Source organism: Jaculus jaculus, chromosome 13 (assembly GCF_020740685.1).
Source record: "Jaculus jaculus isolate mJacJac1 chromosome 13, mJacJac1.mat.Y.cur, whole genome shotgun sequence".
NCBI lineage: Eukaryota > Metazoa > Chordata > Mammalia > Rodentia > Dipodidae > Jaculus > Jaculus jaculus.
This window is the reverse complement of record NC_059114.1, coordinates 28,398,575-28,418,067: the sequence shown is the minus strand read 5'-3', so window position 1 is coordinate 28,418,067 and position 19,493 is coordinate 28,398,575. Positions and strand designations below refer to the sequence as shown.

General features: G+C 49.6%; 1 protein-coding gene across 3 annotated transcripts in view; it reads left to right on the top strand.

Annotated features, from left to right (window-relative positions):
* Positions 1-914: 914 nt before the first annotated feature.
* The window catches only part of Abcb9 (ATP binding cassette subfamily B member 9), a 43,530-nt gene continuing 24,951 nt past the window's right edge, over positions 915-19,493 (top strand). The window contains exons 1-5 of one of the 3 annotated variants that reach the window (XM_045133145.1): positions 915-994; positions 6,714-7,399; positions 17,152-17,266; positions 17,659-17,789; positions 19,016-19,221. In XM_045133145.1, coding sequence (XP_044989080.1) covers positions 6,799-7,399; positions 17,152-17,266; positions 17,659-17,789; positions 19,016-19,221 — 1,053 coding nt within the window. In that variant the 5' untranslated portion in view covers positions 915-994; positions 6,714-6,798. Of the gene's footprint in view, positions 995-5,427; positions 5,470-6,713; positions 7,400-17,151; positions 17,267-17,658; positions 17,790-19,015; positions 19,222-19,493 lie in introns of those variants that run through there. The other 2 variants (XM_045133144.1, XM_045133146.1) reach the window with 2 other exon arrangements.

The window sequence follows — 19,493 nt, the reverse complement described above, 5'->3', positions numbered from 1 at the left end:
CTTGAACTCAGGGCGATTCTCCTACCTATGCCTCCCAAGTGCTGGGATTAAAGGCACTGTGCCCAGCTCTCACTAGGTTTTGCTTCCTCTTTTTTGTTTTGCTTTTGTGATGCTGGTCATGGTACCTTATGCCTGTTAACAAATGTCCCACCACTGAACCACATCCCAGCCCTATTTCCTTTACAACACTTAATTCTATCCAAAATTGCCTTCTATTTTCTTGTGGATTTCCTGTCTTCCCTGCTCTGCAAAGGTTGCTATTTCTTTTCTTTTTCTTTCTTTCTTTTTTTCCTTTTCTTTTTTCCGAGGTAGGGTCTCGCTCTGCCTGGAATTCATTATGTAGTCTCAGACTGGCCTCGCACCTACATCCATCCTCCTACCTCAGTTTCCCGAGTGCTGGGATTAAAAGGGGTGCGCCACCACACCTGGCTTGAATTCTCTTGTCTTTTTCACACACTGTAGTATTTCTAGTTTCTAGCAGTCGCTCAGAATATATGACTGCTTCCCCTCTCCGTAGCCCGTAAAATATGACATTATTCTCTATATAATGTGCTGCCTTCTAATAATAATACAATCATATATTACTTGTTACATGAATTGTCTGACTTCCTCACCAGACTGTCAACTCCCTAAGGGCGGGGAGGAGCACTGAGGAGCATTGAGGACTCAGGCCCGCTAGCCAGCGGCCCCGCCCCCAGGAGGTCAGCCTGCCCCTGACCCCGGAGGCCCCGCCTACCGAGGACGCCCCTCCCCTCCCGGAGGCCCCGCCCCGCAGCCGGGACCACGCCCACCTGCCCCCGCCCGTCAGCCGGCCGCTGCGCCCGCGGGCTCGGCTCCGACCTTGCAGCGGCGCAGCGCGGGCGGGCGGAGCGCAGCCGGGGGAGCGAGCGCCGCGCCGGGTCGGGCCGGGCCACGCCGCGCCGGCCGCGGGTCTCCAATGAGCGGCGCGGAGCCTGCGCCCGAGTCCCACGGCTCACCTGCTGCCAGGTAACAGGTAAAGGCGCGGCGCCCTGGACCCCCGACCCGAAGCCCTCCGTGGACCAGGCCGGGGTGTTCTGCGGGGCACGGGCTGGGGCGACGTCTCTGCCCCTGGGACCGCAGCACGTCCCGGGGCCTCCCGCGACCCTGCGCCCCAGCTCTGCGGTGTTCTCGCCGCGCCCCGGCCCCGCAGGCGTTTCTCACCCCTGTGCGACGCAGTGTCTGGGAGGACGGTGCTTGAGGTGCGTTTGGAGCGCACCGTGGGAGGGCTGAGGTCCCTTCGGGAGCGAGCTGGCGCGACTTCTGAGGCTCCGTCACGCGCGAGGCCTTCCCACAGACCCGGACGCCCCGGCTGGGACCGAACCCCTCCTTCCCTCAGTGTCCCCGCTTGCCCACGGGCCAGGCCTGGGGGTTCTGACGGCCTCCTCTCGTGTTTTAAGACCTCCTCCCTGGGCTGCGTCGAGATAGATAGTCATAAGCTGGACTGGCAGGATTCCCTGCCCCTCTCCCCACGCCATGGAGGTGGGTGACAAGAGGACTGAAGTAAGGACTCCTCAGCCTTGAGCCACAAGTCACCTGAGGCAGCCTTCCCCAGCTTCAGAGGGAGTACAAGTTTCCGTGTGATTGGTGGGGGGCTCAGCAACAGTGAGAGTCAGGATGGAGCCATGTGGTCCCAGACCTGGGTGTGTCCCTAATCCAGAGAACCTACAGAAACACCGGCAGCCAGTCAGAATCTTTTGAGCTGCGCCCACCATGAGTTTAAAATCCCACTGAGTGAGGGTCAGTGGGGCCATTTGGGCTGCCCAAGGCAGGACCTTTTCCTGCAGTCCCTGAATAGCCTGGTCCGGAGGGTGGAATCTTGGCTGTGGCTTCATGCATTTTCTGGGTGTCATTCAACCTCTTCAAGCTGCAATGGGAATGGTGAGGGTGAGCCTCTCAGGATATTGGGTCACAGAGCTGGGAGATGCCAGGCACTTGGGAACATCTGAGAATGGGAGCTGTTGTTGCAACCATAGTTCTTTATCTCCTGATGGTTTGAGACTTTCCTTTTTGACAACTAACACTGGAGGTGCCCCAACTAGCATCTCCTGTACTGGGAAGAAAAGAACCTTCTACAGGACCACTGGGTGCTGGGGATAGAGCTCAGTGGTAGAGTGTCTGTCTAGTGTGTGCAGAGCCTTATGTTCATCTCCAGCACTGTAAACAAGCAAACAAAAAACCTTTGTAGGGATGGGGTCAGTCTCCCATCCTGCATTCCTTAGCATTTGGGGCAACTTGCTTGTGGGTCGTATTGGCCCCAGAGCAGGGCCTTCTCTGGCTTCTGGCCACAACCTTGTCCTTGTCTCTTGGGCCACGCACGTCACTGGTATGCCCACAATTTGTCCTCCAACTCCACCTGGCTGAACCCAGCTGCATCTTTTCTCAGAGTCAGGCAGATGGAGGACACGACATACCTCCAAGTGGTTTCCTGGTGCCCATCCTCCCACCTCACAGTCTTGGGTTTTGTGGTTGTGCCTTCTTTCTCCAGCTCAGTAACCTTAAAAATTACACAGTAAACCAGGCGTGGTCATGCACACCTTTAATCCCAGCACTTGGGAGGGAGGGGTAGGTAGTTCAAGGCCACCCTGAGACTATAGAGTGAATTTCAGGTCAGCTTGGGCTAGAGTGAGACCCTACCTGGAAAAAACAAAAAAACAGTAACCTGTCCCCACGGAGGACTGTAATCTGACCTGAGTTCTGTGGGTTCTGCTCTCTGGGTGTTTGGGGCGGGTGGACATAGCTCTTCAGGGCAGGGGACCCAGGTACTCTGGGGGCTCTGTCCTACCCTTAGAAACCTTTCTTCCTGAGCATCAGGCTCCCACCTACAAAACGTGCTTCAAGTGCTCTGTGATGTTAGCGCCTGGAGCTTTGTTATTTTCTAGTGCAGATGAGTAGTTGAGGCTCCCAGATGGGCTGGCTCTCTAGGCGTTTGGAGTTTCAGGAAGGAATCCCACCTATGACTAGGCATCCAAGGTGGGTGGCAGGCTGGTGGCACATCTGTGGTGGATCTGCCACCTGTCCCACTCTGGAGCCTCAGTCCCTTTCTGGGGGCTGTAGATCCCAGCGCCCACCACAAGGAGGCAGCAGCTGGATACTAGGCAGGACCTAATCCAGCCAGCACTGAGCTTGGCTGGAAGCCTGTGCTGGCACTGGGCCAGGAGCTTTCCTTGCTGGGCCTGACTCAAGCTCACCCACTCACTTGCTCCCCAAGGCTCTGCATTGCAGCAGAGAGAGCCCTGGAGTCTGCACTAGCAGCTCAGTCCTAGCTGGGATGGAGCAAGGCCTGGGAGGGAGTATCTGCCTGCCTCACCCCCTCTCTACGACCTGACCCCATTTGCCCTGGCTTCTTTTGGAATGGCAGCTGCTGAATAATCAGGCATCATCTGTGGCACCAGCTCTAATCTGCCTCGTGGTTCTGGATCACAGCAGGGCCCAGGTTTGGGGCCTGTCACATCCTGTATGACTCTGTACCTCAGACTCTGCCCTATCACAGTGTTAGGGGCATGTCTACTTTAGAGACTATTGTCAAGGATTAGAGCTGTAGAATACAGATTTGTGGGCTTCATATCCCAACTCTACCTAGCTGTGTGACCTAGAGCACCTCACTTCACCTCTCTGTGCCTTGGGTTACTGTACTGTGAAATGAGGGTCCTTGAATTAATATGTGTAAGTTACTTAGAACAGTGCCAGCTGTTGTTACTGTTGTCATCCTCATTGTCATCATCTGCATCTTTTTTTAAATTAATTAATTTTTTTTTCTGAGGTAGGGTCTCCAGCCCATGCTGACCAGGAATTCACTATGTAGTCTCAAGGTGTCCTTGAACCTGTGGCAATCCTCCTACCTCTGCCTCCCAAGTGCTAGGATTAAAGGCGTGTGCTACTATGCCTGGCTATCATCTGCTTCTTGACTGAGCCCCTTCTAACATGGACATGATCTTCCTGTTAGCATTTGTCATACTGAGAAGTTACATGGACTAGCCCTGCTGTTCATCAGCTGGGTGATCTTAAGCAAGTTCTTAACTTTCCTAGGCCTCCGTTCCTCCATCTGCTAGATGGGGACGATGATAACACAGAGTTGTGAGGATTAAGTGAGTACATATGAAATGCATGGTGCAGGGCTGGGCTCTTGGAAGGGCTGTGCTTGGTAAACACGTGCCTTTACTGGATACCTATTATTTTTTTTGGCACCTGCGTGCAGAGCCGGGTGCCAAGGTCCTTCACACATCAACTCTAGTCCTGGTTTGAGTGACTAGAGCAGATGACTTTGTCTCTCTGTGCCTCAATTTCCTCAAATATCAATGGGGTAAGAAGAAATTAGCCCCATGGGGTCGTATAAGGTTATAAAGCTCCACAGGATGAGGTTAGTCCCCACTCTGGGCACCAGAGCTGTAGAGCGAGGCCTCCCTCAGGTAAGGCCCCCCATCACTCAGTGCCTCCTCCTCCTCCACGTGGGGCTCAGAGTATTGCCTACTGTACAGATAGGACAACAACACTCCCTCTCAGGAATGTCTGTTGGAGATAGCATTCAGGGTCAACCCTAGCCCAATCCCATTTATAGATAGGGTGACTAAGTTCCCTCTCAGAAAGGTCTGATCAAGAGACAACACTTTGAGTCACCCCCAGCCTGGTCCCAACCCTGCCCCTGGACAAGCTTCTCTACTCCAGACTCAGGCCACCTGACCCACCTCCTCATGTCCCTGTTGCTGTTGGGTCCCAAGCCCCAGTGAGTACTGAGGGGCCAGTGTGAGAGGTGCTTGGATGAAGTGGGTAGTGAGTCCAGGAATCAGTCCAGGAACACCCAAGGTGTCGATGGCTGGGTGAAGACTGGAAACTTCTCAGCCATGCAAAGGTTCCTGGAAGCTACCTAAGAGGGCAAAGGCTTGGTTACAGGTACTACTGTGTCTCGTTGATAACAGTCAGTGGCAGTGTGCCCAGGACTGACACCCATGCACTGAACCTCACACTGACACTGTACAGATGAGGAAGGGGTTCCCAGAAGCGTGCAGCCCTGGGTTGGACCCTGCTGATCTCCCTGTTGACAATGGTAACAAAGTCCTCTAGGCCTTCCCACCTTCCCCTCTGCCTGCCTGGGGCTCCCTTCCCTTCCTCAACACCAGGAAACACTTCTGCCTCAGGGCTCTGGCCTTCTGTGCCACCTTCTTCCCCGGATGTCCTCAGAGCAGGCTGTCTCACCTTTCCTCCTGCCAACCCCAGTACTGGGAATTTAGCCCAGTGTCTGTGCATGGGAGGCAGATGAGCTACATCCCCAGATTTCTTTCTAATGTTTTTGTTTTTTTTGAGGTAGGGTCTTGCTTTAGCTCAGACAGACCTGGAATTCACTATGTAGACTCAGGCTGGCCTTGAACTCATAGTAATCCTCCTACTCTGCCTTCCAAGTGCTGGGATTAAAGGCTTGCACCACCATGCCTGGCTCTGCTTTTTGTTTTCAAGGTAAGGTCTCACTCTATTTTTATTTATTGAGAGAGAAAGACAGAGAGAATGGGCACTCCAGGGTGAACTCCAGACACATGCACCACCATGTACATATGGCTTACATGGGTTCTGGAGAATTGAATCTGGGTCCTTGGGCTTCGCAGGCAAGTGCCTTAACCACTATGCCATCTGTCCAGCTCAGGGTCTCACTCTAGTCCAGGCTTACCTGGAATTCACACTGTAGTCCCAAGCTGCTGCTCTTCTCTGACGTGCGCAGGCCCATCCGGGATCTGTGGTTCTGGGCACTCTTTGTATGGACATATGTCTCTCTTCCTGCCTCCTTCCTGCTATGGGGACTGCTGTCCACTGTGCGTCCAGTTGCTGAGGCCCTCCTCTCTCTGCCTCTTGAATGCTGCGATTAAAGGTGTGCACCACCATGCCCAGCTTTTTTTTTTTTTAAGTTGCAAGCAGAGAGAGAGAGTGAGGAGACAGATATACAGAGAGTGGGTGTGCCAGGGCCTCTAGCTACTGCAAACGAACTCCAGATGCATGCATCCCCTTGTGCATCTGGCTTAGGTGGGTCCCAGGGAGTTGAACCTAGGGTCCTTTGGCTTCGCAGGCAAGTGCCTTAACTGCTAAGCCATCTCTCCAGCCCTGTTGTTTTGTTTTTTTCTAAAATATTTTATTTTTATTTATTTATTTGACAGAGAAAGAGGGAGAAAGATAGAGAATGGGTGTGCCAGGGCATCCAGCCACTGCAAACAAACTCCAGATGCGTGCGCCCCCTTTTGCACCTGGCTAACGTGGGTCCTGGTGAATCAAACCTGGGTACTTTGGCGTTGCAGGCAAATGCCTTAACTGCTAAGCCATCCCTCCAGCCCCTAGCCCTGTTTTTTGTTTTTTTTTGAAACAAGGTCTTACTCTGTAGCCCAAGGTTGAACTGGGACCCACACTGTAGCCCAGACTGGCCTTGAACTTTACCTCATGACAGTCCTCCTGCCTCAGCCTCCCAAGTGCTGGGATTACAGGTCTGAGCCACCACACCTGCATCAGTTTTGCTCATTGTTAAATCCCCAACACAAGGAACCAAGCTGGGCCCACAGCTCAACCGATACTAGATGAAAGGAAATTTCCTAACTTCTTGGGAAACCACTGTTATTGCCATTGTACAGATAAGGAAGCATCCTCAGAGAGGTCAGTGACTTGCTGAAGGTCACACAGCACTGAAACCCTTGCCCTGATGCTTACTGTTACCTCTGTAGGTGTGGCCTCACCCCACAGATGACGATGGCCTTGCCCCCGTGAACTACAGCCTGCCCGGGCACTTGCCCACCAGCAGCTAGCAGGATGCGGCTGTGGAAGGTGGTCGTGATGACCCTGGCTTTTGTGAGCATGGACGTGGGTGTGACCACGGCCATCTATGCCTTCAGCCACCGGGACCGCAGCTTGTTGGAGGACATCCGCCACTTTAATATCTTTGACTCGGTGCTGGACCTCTGGGCTGCCTGCCTGTATCGCAGCTGCCTGCTGCTGGGGGCCACCATTGGTGTGGCCAAGAACACCGCCCTGGGGCCCCGGAGACTGCGGGCTGCATGGCTTGTCATCACCCTCGTGTACCTCTTCGTGGGCATATATGCCATGGTCAAGCTGCTGCTCTTCTCCGAGGTGCGCAGGCCCATCCGGGATCCATGGTTCTGGGCACTGTTTGTATGGACATATGTCTCTCTTGCTGCCTCCTTCCTGCTATGGGGACTGCTGTCCACTGTGCGTCCAGATGCTGAGGCCCTGGAGTCAGGGACAGGGCCTGAGGCAGAGGGCTTCCACGGGGAGGGCCAGCCACCCTCTGAGCAAGCATCTGGAGCCACACTGCAGAAGCTGCTGTCCTACACCAAGCCTGACATAGCCTTCCTCGTGGCTGCCTCCTTCTTCCTCATTATGGCAGCTTTGGGTAAGTGGTGACCTTGGGTCTGGTTGAAGTTGAGTCTTAGATACCTAGGAATTCATGATGGGTGGTCCATCTTCTTCAATCTCAAATGTGTAGTGTTAAGCTGGTCATGGTGGCATATGCCTTTAATCCCAGTACTGGGAGGCAGAGGTAGGAGGATGACCGTGATTTTTAGACCACCCTGAGACTACATAGTGAATTCCAAGTCAGCCTGGACTAGAGTGAGACCCTACCTCAAAAAACAAAACTATATATGTATGTGTGTGTGTGTGTGTGTGTGTGTGTGTGTGTGTATGTATGTATGTATGTATCTATCTATCTATGTGTGTGTGTGTGTGTTTGTGTGTGTAATATATATATTTTATATATATATATGGAGGGCCATGGGGCCATGGCTCAGTGGTAGAGCACTTGCCTAGTATGCACAAGGCACTGGATTTGATCCCCAACATTTCATGAAATGAATGTGGTAGTGCATGCCTGTAATCCCAGCATGCAGGAGATGGAAACAGGAGAATCTGAAGTGCAAGGTTATCCTTGGCTACATAGTGAGTTTGAAGCCAGTCTAGGCTATATAAGAACTTGTCTCAAAAAAACAAAAAAAGAGCCTGGTGTGGTGGCACACGCCTTTAATTCCAGCCCTGGGGAGGCAGAGGTAGGAGGACCATCATGAGTTTGAGGTCACCCTAATACTACATAGTGAGTTTCAGGTCAGCCTGAGCTAGAGTGAGACCCTACCTTGAAAAAAAAAAAGAGGGGCTGGAGAAATGGATCAATGGTTAAAGGTTCTTGCTTGCAAAGCCTATTGCCCTAGGCTCAATTCTTCAGTACCCACATAATGCCAGATTCATGTATATGTCTGGAGTTCATTTGCAGTGGTTAAAGGCTTGGTCAGCCCCCCGCCCTCTGTCTCTCTCTCATAAATAAATAAGGGCTGGGGAGATAGCTTAGTGGTTAAAGAATCTGCTTGCAAAACCTGAAGGTCCTGGTTCAAATCCTCAGTACCAGGGCTGGAGAAATGGCTTAGTGGTTAAGGCACTTGCCTGCAAAGCTGAAGGACCTCAGTTTGATTCCCCAAGACCCACGTAAACCAGATGCACAAGGGAGTGCACACATCTGGAGTTTGTTTACAGTGGCTGGAGCCCTGGAGCACCCATTCTCTCTCTCTCCCCTGCCTATTTCTCTCTCTCTCTCTCTCAAATAAATAAAGAAAAATAAAATATTTTTAAAATCCCCAGTACCCATGTAAAGCCAGATGCACAAATTAGTACATGCATCTGGAATTCCTTTGCAGTGATAGGAAGCTCTGGCACACCTGTTCATTCTCTTTCTCTCAAATAAAATACAGGACTGGCTTAACAGTTAAGGCACTTACCTACAAAATCTAAGGTCCTAGGTTCGATTCCCCAATACCCATATAAGCCAGATGCAAATGGTGGTGCATGCATGTGGAGTTTGTTTGTAGTGGCTAGAGGCCCTGGTATACCCATTCTCTATCTGCCTCCCTCAAATAAAAATAAAATATAAAAAAATTCTTTAAAATGATATGAAAAAGAACACACTGAATTCTACTCTCTGATTACCCTTATCCTCTTGCCTGTGGTTAACTTCCAGGTGACCAAAAATTTCATTTGACTTTTGCTTGTTTTTTGAGGCAGGGTCTCATTTTAGCTCAGGCTGACCTGGAATTCACTATGAAGTCTCAGGGTGGTTTCAAATGATCAGCTATCCTCCTACCTCTGCCTCCCAAGTGCTGGGATTAAAGGCGTGCACCACTATACCCACATCTGTCTGCCTGTGTAATTTTTTTTTTTTCTTTAGTTTTTCAAGGTAGGGTCTCACTGTAGCCCAGGCTGACATGGAATTCACTATGTAGTCTCAACGTAGCTTAAAACTCACAGTGATCTTCCTACCTCTGTCTCCCAAGTGCTGGGTTTAAAGGCATGTGCCACCATGCCCAGCCCCATTTGACTTTTTATTGATAATGACAGCTTCCATTTTCCCTTTTCCTCTTCCCAATTCCTCCTTCCACTGAATCTTTTCTTTCTAACTAGTCTCTCCTTTTTATTTATTTATTTATTTATTTATTTATTTATTTATTTATTTATTTATTTATTTATTTGAGATGGTGAGGAAAAAAAAAAAAGAATGGGGCCTCCAGCCACTGTAAATGAACTCCAGACTTGTGTCACCTTGTGCATCTGGCTTTATGTGGGTGCTGGAGAATTGAACCTGGGTCTGTGGGCTTCACTGGCAAACAACTTAACTGCTAAGCTATCTCTCCAGTCCTCTCTTCTATTTTGATGTCATGGTTTTTCTTGTGTAGGTAGAGTCAGCCACTGTGAGGTTTTTTTTTTTTTTTTTCAAGGTAGGGTTTCACTCTAGCCCAGTCTGACCTGGAATTCACTATGTAGTCTCAGGATGGCCTTAAACTCATGGTGATCCTCTTACCTATTGCCTCGGAAGTGCTGGGATTAAAGGTATGTGCCACCATGCCTGTGTACTTTTTTAAAAAAATTATTTGTGAGAGACAGAAAATAAATGTGCCAGGGCTTCCAGCCGCTGCAGACAAACTCCAGATGCATGTGTGCACTACCTTGTGTATTTGGCTTATGTGCATACTGGGGAATTGAACCTGGGTCCTTAGGTTTCTCAGGCAAGCACCTTAACCTCTAAGCCATCTCTCTAGCCCAGGTCTTCCTTTTTGATGTTTCCAATTTTCCCTTGTGTGGCCACCAGCATGAAGAACATACCCCTTCCAACCTTGTAGATTTCCTTTGGTTTCTTGCTTATTTCACTTAATGTGTTCTGGACTTTGCCCTATCAATACCTAGTTCTTTTCTTCAGCTGCATAGTATTTCATTATGTGGCTTGTGGCATAGGTTTTTTCCAAACTTTGTTCATGCATGTTTCATGTGACTGTGTTCATATGGGTTTAGTATGACTGGATGGAGCTGAAGAGTCAGTATGTCTTGGTTTGAAAGATAAACATGGACTGGAGAGATGGCTTAGCCATTAAACGCTTGCCTGTGAAGCCTAAGGACCCCGGTTCGAGGCTCGATTGCCCAGGACCCACATTAGCCAGATGCACAAGGGGGCACACACATCTGGAGTTCATTCGCAGTGGCTGGAGGCCCTGGCACGCCCATTCTCTCTCTCTCTCTGTTGCTGTCAACTAAATAAGTAAGAATGAACAACAACAAAAAAATTTTTTTAAAAAAACCAAAAAAAAAAAAAAAGAAAAGAAAAGAAAAGAAAAACAAAAAGGCCAGGCATGGTGGCACACGCCTTTAATCTCAGCACTCGGGAGGCAGAGGTAGGAGGATCGCCGTGAGTTCGAGGCCACCCTGAGACTACATAGTGAATTCCAGATAGGCCTGAGCCAGAGTGAGACCCTACCTCGAAAAACCAAAAAAAAAAAAAAAAGAAAGAAAGAAAGAAAGAAAGATAGATAGATAGATAGATAAACGTGTTTGTTGCTTGGTCTGATCCACTCCAGAAACATGAATGGGATGGTGGGATTACAGGTTGAACCTTTGGATTGCAGTAAGGCCTGGGAGTAGGTCTAGACCCTTACTCAGCTGTGTAGCCTCGGGCACATCTGTGGACCTTTCTGAGCCTCACTTCCCTCTGTAGGGCAATGGCAATGAGTCCCTCATTCATGAAACTTGAGGGTGGTATGTCAGGACTGTTAGCTGTTAGGAGTGTTTGAGTTGTAACTTGCAGGGACAGAGCTTGAGGTGGTAACTAAGCCAGTGTTCTCATCAAGCTGGGCCAATGCTGCACACCTTCCTCTAACCATCCACCTGCCACCCTGAAGCCTGTCCTTAACAGCTGTATGATGATGAGCAATTACTCAGCTTCTCTGAATCTCAGCTTCCATGTCCCTAAAGTCAGCATCACAGTTCCCATATTAATCAGCCATGATGACTGACAAAATACCTGAAAAAAACAGCTTAAAAGAAGGAAAGGTTAGTTGAACTCACGGCTTCAGACTTTTCAGCTGATGGTTGTTCAGTTGGTTTGGGGCCTGTAGCAAGACAAAGTGGTAGAAAGCTCCGGACAGGAAGCCCAGGGAGGGGGCAGGGAGAAAGAGGAGGCTGAGATTTAATATACCCTTCAAAGGCATGCCCCCAGTGTCTTACTTTCTCCAACTAGATCCTACTTCCTAAAGTTTCCACAGCCTCCCAGCTGGGGACTGAGCCTTCAACACTTGTGCTTAGGGACACACAGGATTCAAGCCATACCAGCTCCCAGCGTGTTGGGGGTTGGCCAGTGAGCTAGTGGGAGTAAAGTGCCCCCAGCATCTCCAGATACATGTTAGTGGCTGTGACTGTTAGTCGCTATTTAAAAAAAAATTAGTAGCCGGATGTAGTGGTGCATGTCTTTAATCTCAGTACTCAGGAGGCAGAAGTAGGAGGATCATCATGAGTTTGAGGCCACCCTGAGACTACATAGTGAATTCCAGGTCAGCCTGGACTAGAGTGAAACACTACCTCAAAAAAAAAAAAAAATTTAGTTATTTATTTTTGGGTTTTCAAGGTCGGGTCTCACTCTAGCCCAGGCTGACCTGGAATTTACTTTGTAGTTTCAGGGTGGCCTTGAACTCCTGGCCATCCTCCTACCTCAGTCTTGCAAGTGCTAGGATTAAAGGTGTGTGCCACCATGTCTGGCTGTATTTTTCCCTTTAAAAAATATTTTATTGAGCTAGAGAAATGGCTTAGTGGTTAAGGTGCTTGCCTGAAAAGCCAAAGGGCCCAGGTTTGTTTCCCTAGGACCCACGTAAACCAGATGCACAAGCGCTGCATACATGTATCTAGAGTTTGTCTGCAGTGGCTGGAATCCCTGGTGTACCCATTTTCTTTTTCTGTCTCTGTCTCTCTGGCAAATAAATAATTCTACTTATTTGAGAGAGAGCAAGAGTGAGTATGGGCACACCAGGACCTTGTACTGCTGCAAATGAACTCCAGACACATGTGTCACTTTACATGGTTACAGGGGAAATGATGCTAAACTGGCAGGCTTTGCTAGCAAGTGCCTTCAACTGCTGATTCACTCCAGCTCCCCTTTGCTGTTGTTTTGATTTTTACTCTTTTTTTTTTTTATCCAGTTATTAGAGACAGAGAGAGGGAGGGTGAGAATGGGCATGCCAAGGCCTCTAGCCACTGCAAATGAACTTCAGATGCCTGCGCCACCATGTGCATCTGGCTTACGTGGGACCTGGAGAATCGAACCTGGGTCCTTAGGCTTCGTAGGCATGTGCCTTAACTGCTAAGCCATCTCTTTAGCCTTATTTTTACTCTTTTTTTTTTTTTTTTTTGTATATATGGGATGCATGTGTGTGCTTATATATGTGTAGGCCAGAAAACAACCTTGGGTGTCACCCATGGTTATGTCATCCACCTTTTTTTGTTTGTTGTTTGTTTTCAAGGTAGGGTCTCCCTCTAGTCCAGGCTGACCTGGAACTCACTCTGTAATCCAGACTGACCTTGAACTCACAGTGATACTGCTACCTCAATGTACAGAGTGCTGGGATTAAAGATGTGAATTACGATGCCCAGTGCCACCCACCTTTTGTTGTTTTTCAAAGTAGGGATTCACTCTAGCTCAGGCTGACCTGGAATTCACCATGGAGTCTCAGGCTGGCCTTTACTCACAGTGATCCTCCTACTTCTGCCTCCTGAGTGCTGGGATTAAAGGCATGTGCCACCACACCCAGCTTCCCACCTTTTTTGAGACAGGGTCTCTCACTGGCCTGGAGCTCACCAATCCTACCAGACTGGATGGCCAGGGTCTGCCTGCCTCTGTCTCCTTAGCATTGAGATTACAAGTACACACCGTTGCATGCAAGCATTTTATGTACTGGGGATCAAACTTGGGTCCACATTCTTGAAGGCCATTGCTTTACCAAATGGGCTAACTCCTTAGTCCAAATTTCATTAGTCACTTAGTTCACAAGCATTCATTCCCAGCCTCCTGAGTGCTGAGATTAAAGGCATGCACCACCCTGCTCAGCAAGATTCTTTTTATTTGACTTCTGTGTTTTTCGGTTTTTTGAAACTTTTGTCAACCTCACTATGTGACTAAGAATGACCTTGAACTCCTGATTCTCCAGCCTCTTATCAGGCTCAGCTTAATTTTGCTTTCATTTTTATTTATTTATTTATTTTGTTTTTTTGAGGTAAGGTCTCACTCTAGCCCAGTATGACCTAGAATTCACTATGTAGTCTCAGGGTGGCCTCCCACTTCTGCCTCCTGAGTGGTGAGATTAAAGGCATGTGCCACCATACCCACACCCAGCCTACATACTCTTTGCTAACTTTCTTTTTCTTTTTCTTTCTTTCTTTTTTTATTTTTATTTTTTATTTTTTTGGTTTTTTGAGGTAAGGTTTCACTCTAGCCCAGGCTGACCTGGAATTCACTATGGAGTCTCAGGATGGCCTCGAACTCACAGCGATCTTCCTACCTCTGCCTCCCAAGTGCTGGGATTAAAGGCTTAATTTTGTTTTTTTTAAAAAAATATATTAATTTATTTGCAAGCAGAGAGAGAGAGAATGTACACACACCAGGGCCTCTAGCCACTGCAGATGAATTCCAGATGCATGGGCCACTTTGTGCATCTGGGTTTACATGGGTACTGGGAAATCAAACTCCAGTTGCTAGCCTTTGCAGGCAAGCACCTTAATTGCTGAACCATATGTCCAGCCATTGCTTTTTGTTTTACTTTATTTATTTAATTTTTTTGGGGGGGGAGAGAGAATGGACATGACAGGGCCTCCAGTCACTGCAAATGAACTCCAAACACATTTGCCTCCTTGTGCAGCTGGCTTACATGGGTCCTGGGGAATCAAATTGGGGTCCTTGGACTTTGCAGGAAAATGCCTTAACTGCTAAGCCATCTCTCCAGTGCTGCTTTATTTTGTTTTGTTTTGTTTGTTTTTGAGACAGGCTCCCACAGTATAGCTGAGGCTGGTCTCCAAAGCCTGATCCTCCTGCCTCAGCTCCTGAGCACTGTAAATCAGAATTCTTTCATATGGATTTCTTGGCAACCCAGTTATAATGTGGGCAAGTGACTTAAGTGCTCTGAGCTCCAGTTTCCTCTTCTGTGGAAAGAATATATTTCTACAAATAGCAAGGATAAAAATACCAAACCCAATAGGAACAGTGAGTGGCATTTGGAATTTGGAGATAAGGGAACAGATGTCTGAGCTAAGACATGCTCTAGGCAAAGGGACCAGCTGTGCAAAGGTCCTGAGACTGAAGGTGTCTGGTTGTTAAAGAGATAGCAGTCCAGTGTGGCTGGAGAAGAGTGAGCCATTGCTCACAGGAACCCTGTTGTGCTGGTTGGTGGGAGCCATTACAAGGACTTTAGCTTTGACCTTGGATGGATTGGGAGCAAGTAAATTATGTTGAGCCCAGTAGAAAGACCCGAGTTAGGTTCCATGGGATTCCACTGTCGGCTGATTCAGGGAAGGGCAGTGGCAGCTACTGAGATGGTTCAGGCAAGATTGGGGGCCAGCTGAGGCAGTAATCAGGTTGGTCGGCGGAGCGTCTCCTGTTCATGAGAGTTTGCACAATGCTCCCCCAGTGCCTGGGCTATCATTATCATCAAAACTTGCTGACAGAGATCACTAGTATCTTCTTCCCTGTGGGTAAACAGAGGCAGAAAAGCAGCTTGGGTAGAATTCAACTGTGGCTTGGAGATCTTGGTCAAAGCCTGAGGGTGGGAGATGCTTAGGCAGCCCCATCCAGCAGAGGGCGCCAGGACCTCACAAAAGGCTAAGGTTTACCCTGAAGGGTTCTGAGCACCAGCATATACCAATCTCTATGTCCAGTCTAGCTCTGCTATGGCAAGACAACAATGAAGACAAGTCCTGGGCATGCGGAGGGGCCTGGCTCTGAGGGACCATGCTCATTCTGCACCAGCATTTCCATGACAGTGGGCACTTTGGATTATTGGTGGGATTAGGTGCAAGTGGTTTGGCTTGCTTGGCTGCAATAAAATCCCCTTGTGTGGAAGACTATAAATATAGTCTTTCTTGACAGGATCTGGATGGCATGTGCAGCTCAGTGGTATGGGTCTGCCCAGCACATACAGTGCCCAAGGTTCTATCCTCACCACTGAAGAAACAAAGGTGCCAGAAAGCTTGTTGTCTGCTCACTGCTTCCACAGTGAGACCTTGTTACTGCATCCTCAGAGGGGAGAGACTTGTGTCCTCACAGGGAGAATAAAGAAGGAAGGGCAAGAGAGAGTCAACTTGTTAAAACATTTTTTTTTTTTCCGAGGTAGGGTCTCACTGTAGCCCAGGCTGACCTGGAATTAACTAAGTAGTCTCAGGGTGGCCTTGAACTCACAGTGATCCTCCTACCTCTACCTCTCTGAGTGCTGAGATTAAAGGAGTGTACCATTATACCTGGCTTCTCTAAGCCTTTTTAAAGGTCCCAGTCCTGACTTAAATGTACTACAGAAGCCCCATCTCATATTTGTGACCTTTAACAAACATGACATTGGGGCCCATTTCATGCCATAGTGGGACAAAGAAGGAGCCCCACGTTGGAAGCCGAGTTAGGCTTGAGTCTGCCATTCCTGTTCCTTGCTATGTGGCCTTGGGCACACTACTCGGCCCTTCTGGATCTGCAGAGTTGTGAAGATGCAGGAAGACTGGTGATGAGTAATCACCCAGCAAGCCATAAAGGGTGGGCCAGTTCTACCTGCAACCAGAACACCAGCACCTTCCCAGACTCTGAACCCTCTCCAGTAGAATGAGATCACCTTTGGCACTCCTCAGCCACTGATGCACTATGTGCATCAGTGTATCCTGCCACCTAATCTATGAAGGGAATGGGGCATCACGTAGGAGCTTCAGCCCTGCACACTTGCGACCCTGCTCAGTGCCAGCACTGTCAACCTCATCCCAGGTCACAACTAACTGAAGGGTTGGGGAGATGGCTGGGTGGATAGCACAAGGATAAAGACCAGAGTTCAGATCCCCAGCACCCATTTAAATGCTGAGTGACGTGGCAGCCCGCCTGTAATCCCAGTAGTCAGGAGGTAGGGTCCTTAGGCAAAATGACAAGCTAGACAAACCAACTCAAGGAGCTCTGGGTTCAAGTGATAGACCCTGTCTTAGAACATTAGGTGGAGAGCAATTAAGGAATATACTCAACATCAACCTATGGTTTCCACACACACATACAAGAAAATATTAAAATAAAAATTTAGACCAAAAAAAAAAAAAAAAAACTAAAACAAAGCTGGGTGTGATTATGCACGCCTTTAATCCCAGCACTTGGGAGGCAAAGGTAGAAGGATCGCTATGAGCTCAAGGCTGCTCTGAGACTACATAGTAAATTCCAGGTCAGCCTGGGCTAGAGTGAGAGACTACCTAGAAAAACCGAAAGGCGAACTCACAGCGATCTTCCTGCCTCTGCCTCCCGAGTGCTGGAATTAAAGGCGTGTGCCACCAGGCCTGGCAAAAAAATTTTAGCTATGAGTTTCCCCTAAGGAGAGGGACAAGTGTGGGTGTGGTGGCACACGCCTTTAATCCCAGCACTTGGGGGGCTGAGATTTGAGAATTGATGTGAGTTTGGTGCCAGTCTGGTGCTATAGAATGAGTTCCGGTTCAGTTTGGGCTAGAGTGAGACTCTATCTCAAAGAAAAACAAAAGTGGAACAAATAGGCACATGCACAGGTGTGGGGGGGGGCGTGGGATCTCCTGAGCACAGATGTCCTGAGCCCGCTTTGCCTCCCCCAGGTGAGACCTTCCTGCCCTACTACACTGGCCGGGCCATTGACAGCATCGTCATTCAGAAGAGCATGGACCAGTTCAGCACGGCCGTGGTCGTGGTCTGTCTGCTGGCCATCGGCAGGTAGCCACCCAGCCCGGACTCCTCAGACCCACACTCAGGAGGGCGGGCCCTGGAGCAGCCCATCACAATGACTTCCCAAACTGGCTTAGAACCTATGTCTCTTTGGTTGGGTCATACTCTGTAGCCACATCCTCTTGTCCCTAAGAATGGCTTTAATCCTTGGAGAGCAGTGCTGGCTTCCCAGCAGGCACTGGGCCTGCCCAAAGGACCCGCTCTGAAGTTTGGTCTCTTGTCATGGAGACTTATCAGGAGTGAGGGAAATCCCCACAGTGGTGCCAGCCCCAGAGAGTGTCCTGCCCACCTGCATCCTGTGTAGGCCCCTCAGCGCCAGCAGGGGGAGGGGTGGCCTGTTGGAAGGACACCAAGCTATAACATCTCTTATCTGCAATTAGCTCATTTGCCGCAGGTATTCGGGGCGGCATTTTTACCCTCATATTTGCCAGACTGAACATTCGCCTCCGAAACTGTCTCTTCCGCTCGCTGGTGTCTCAGGAGACGAGCTTCTTTGATGAGAACCGCACAGGTTGGTCCTCCCACGGACTTGGGTGTAGAAGGTGGCAGGGTTCACCCCATTGACCCTCCCTAGTGTCAAGTTCAGGGTAGAGCCCTGGGAGGCTGGTCTGGTTGCTGTGGTTTGGGCATGAACTGTGACCATTCTGGGGCCCTGGCCAGGGCAACCAAGGTCCCTGCAGGGACCAAAGCCTTGTTTCCTGCCATTCTGCAGAAACCACTGGGGCCAGGGAAGGCTACCCAAGCCTCTGGTCTGCAGAGGTCAGGCTCCTGTGGGCTGAGCATCTAGGTGGGCCAAACTAGGGAGGGAAAAGTAGTGTCTTCCATGGCCTCAAGTACTGAACCCAAGCCCTAGTTTCACCCCTCACCCCCGGAGCCCGTTTTCTCCTCTATAAGAATAATCACCCCACAGCACTGTTGTGACAGCCATATTGGGTGAGGCAATGCTATCTGCCCTCCACCCCACCCATGACTATTTATGGGGGCAGCAAGCTACCTGCTCTGCCAGTGACAAGAAAAATGGGTTTGAAACCTGGTTATGATATGGAGGTGTGTGTGGCACGGAGCAAGTCCTCTAGCCAGGTTTTGGCCACTTCCTCTGTACCATGGAAAAAGCAGGTGCCTTATGAAAGATGCCTAAGCTGTGTGTGGTGGTGCATACCTGTAATCCCAGCACTTGGAAAGGGGAGAGAGGAGGATCAGAAATTCAAGGTCATCCTTGGCTACTTAAAAAGTCTGAGCTAGAAGCTGGCCGTGGCGGCACACACCTTTAACCCCAGTACTCTGGGAGGCAGAGGTAGAAGGATTGCTGTGAGTTCAAGGCCACCCTGAGACTACATAGTGAATTTCAGGTCAGCCTTGGCTAGAGTGAGACCCTACCTTGAAAAACAAAAAAATAAAGAAAAGTCTGAGCCAGGCATGGTGGTGCACACTTTAATCCCAGCACTTGGGAGGCAGAGGTAGGAAGATCACTGAGTTTGAGGCCACCCTGAGACTATGTAGTGATTTCCAGGTCAGCCTGGGCTAGAGCAAGAGCCTGGCCTGCATAAGACCTTACCCTAGAAAGATGAAACCTTGAGAGATGCTAGAAACTAAGACTGTTTCTCTAGCCTCCAGGAGTGGCTGGGCATGTCTGATTTCCTGGCATCCATCTCAGAAGCCCCTTAGTGTCCCCTGAGCCCACCACAGCAGCCCTTGGTGCTTGTTGCTGCAGCAGTAGCTGAGCTGCCTGTGTTCCAGGCGACCTCATCTCCCGCCTCACCTCGGACACCACTATGGTCAGCGACCTGGTCTCCCAGAACATCAACATCTTCCTGAGGAACACAGTGAAGGTCACAGGTGTAGTGGTCTTCATGTTCAGCCTCTCATGGCAGCTCTCTCTGGTCACTTTCATGGGCTTCCCCATCGTCATGATGGTGTCCAACATCTATGGAAAGTACTACAAGGTAGGTGCCACCTGGTCCCCTTATGCCCTGGCTGCTCCCACATGTCCCCTGTGAAAAGCCTCAGGGTCAGTGGAGCCTAGAGGAAAGATTTCTTGAGGCTGTGTTTGCATTCGTTTGTTTCATTAAATAGTGTTGCAGTCAGGTTAGCATTGCTGGCAGAAATCACCCAACCAAGAGCAGCCTGTGGGAAAAAGTGTTTGATTTTGGCTTACAGGCTCAAGGGGAAGCTCCATGATGGCAGGGGAAAACGATGGCATGAGCAGAGAGTGGAC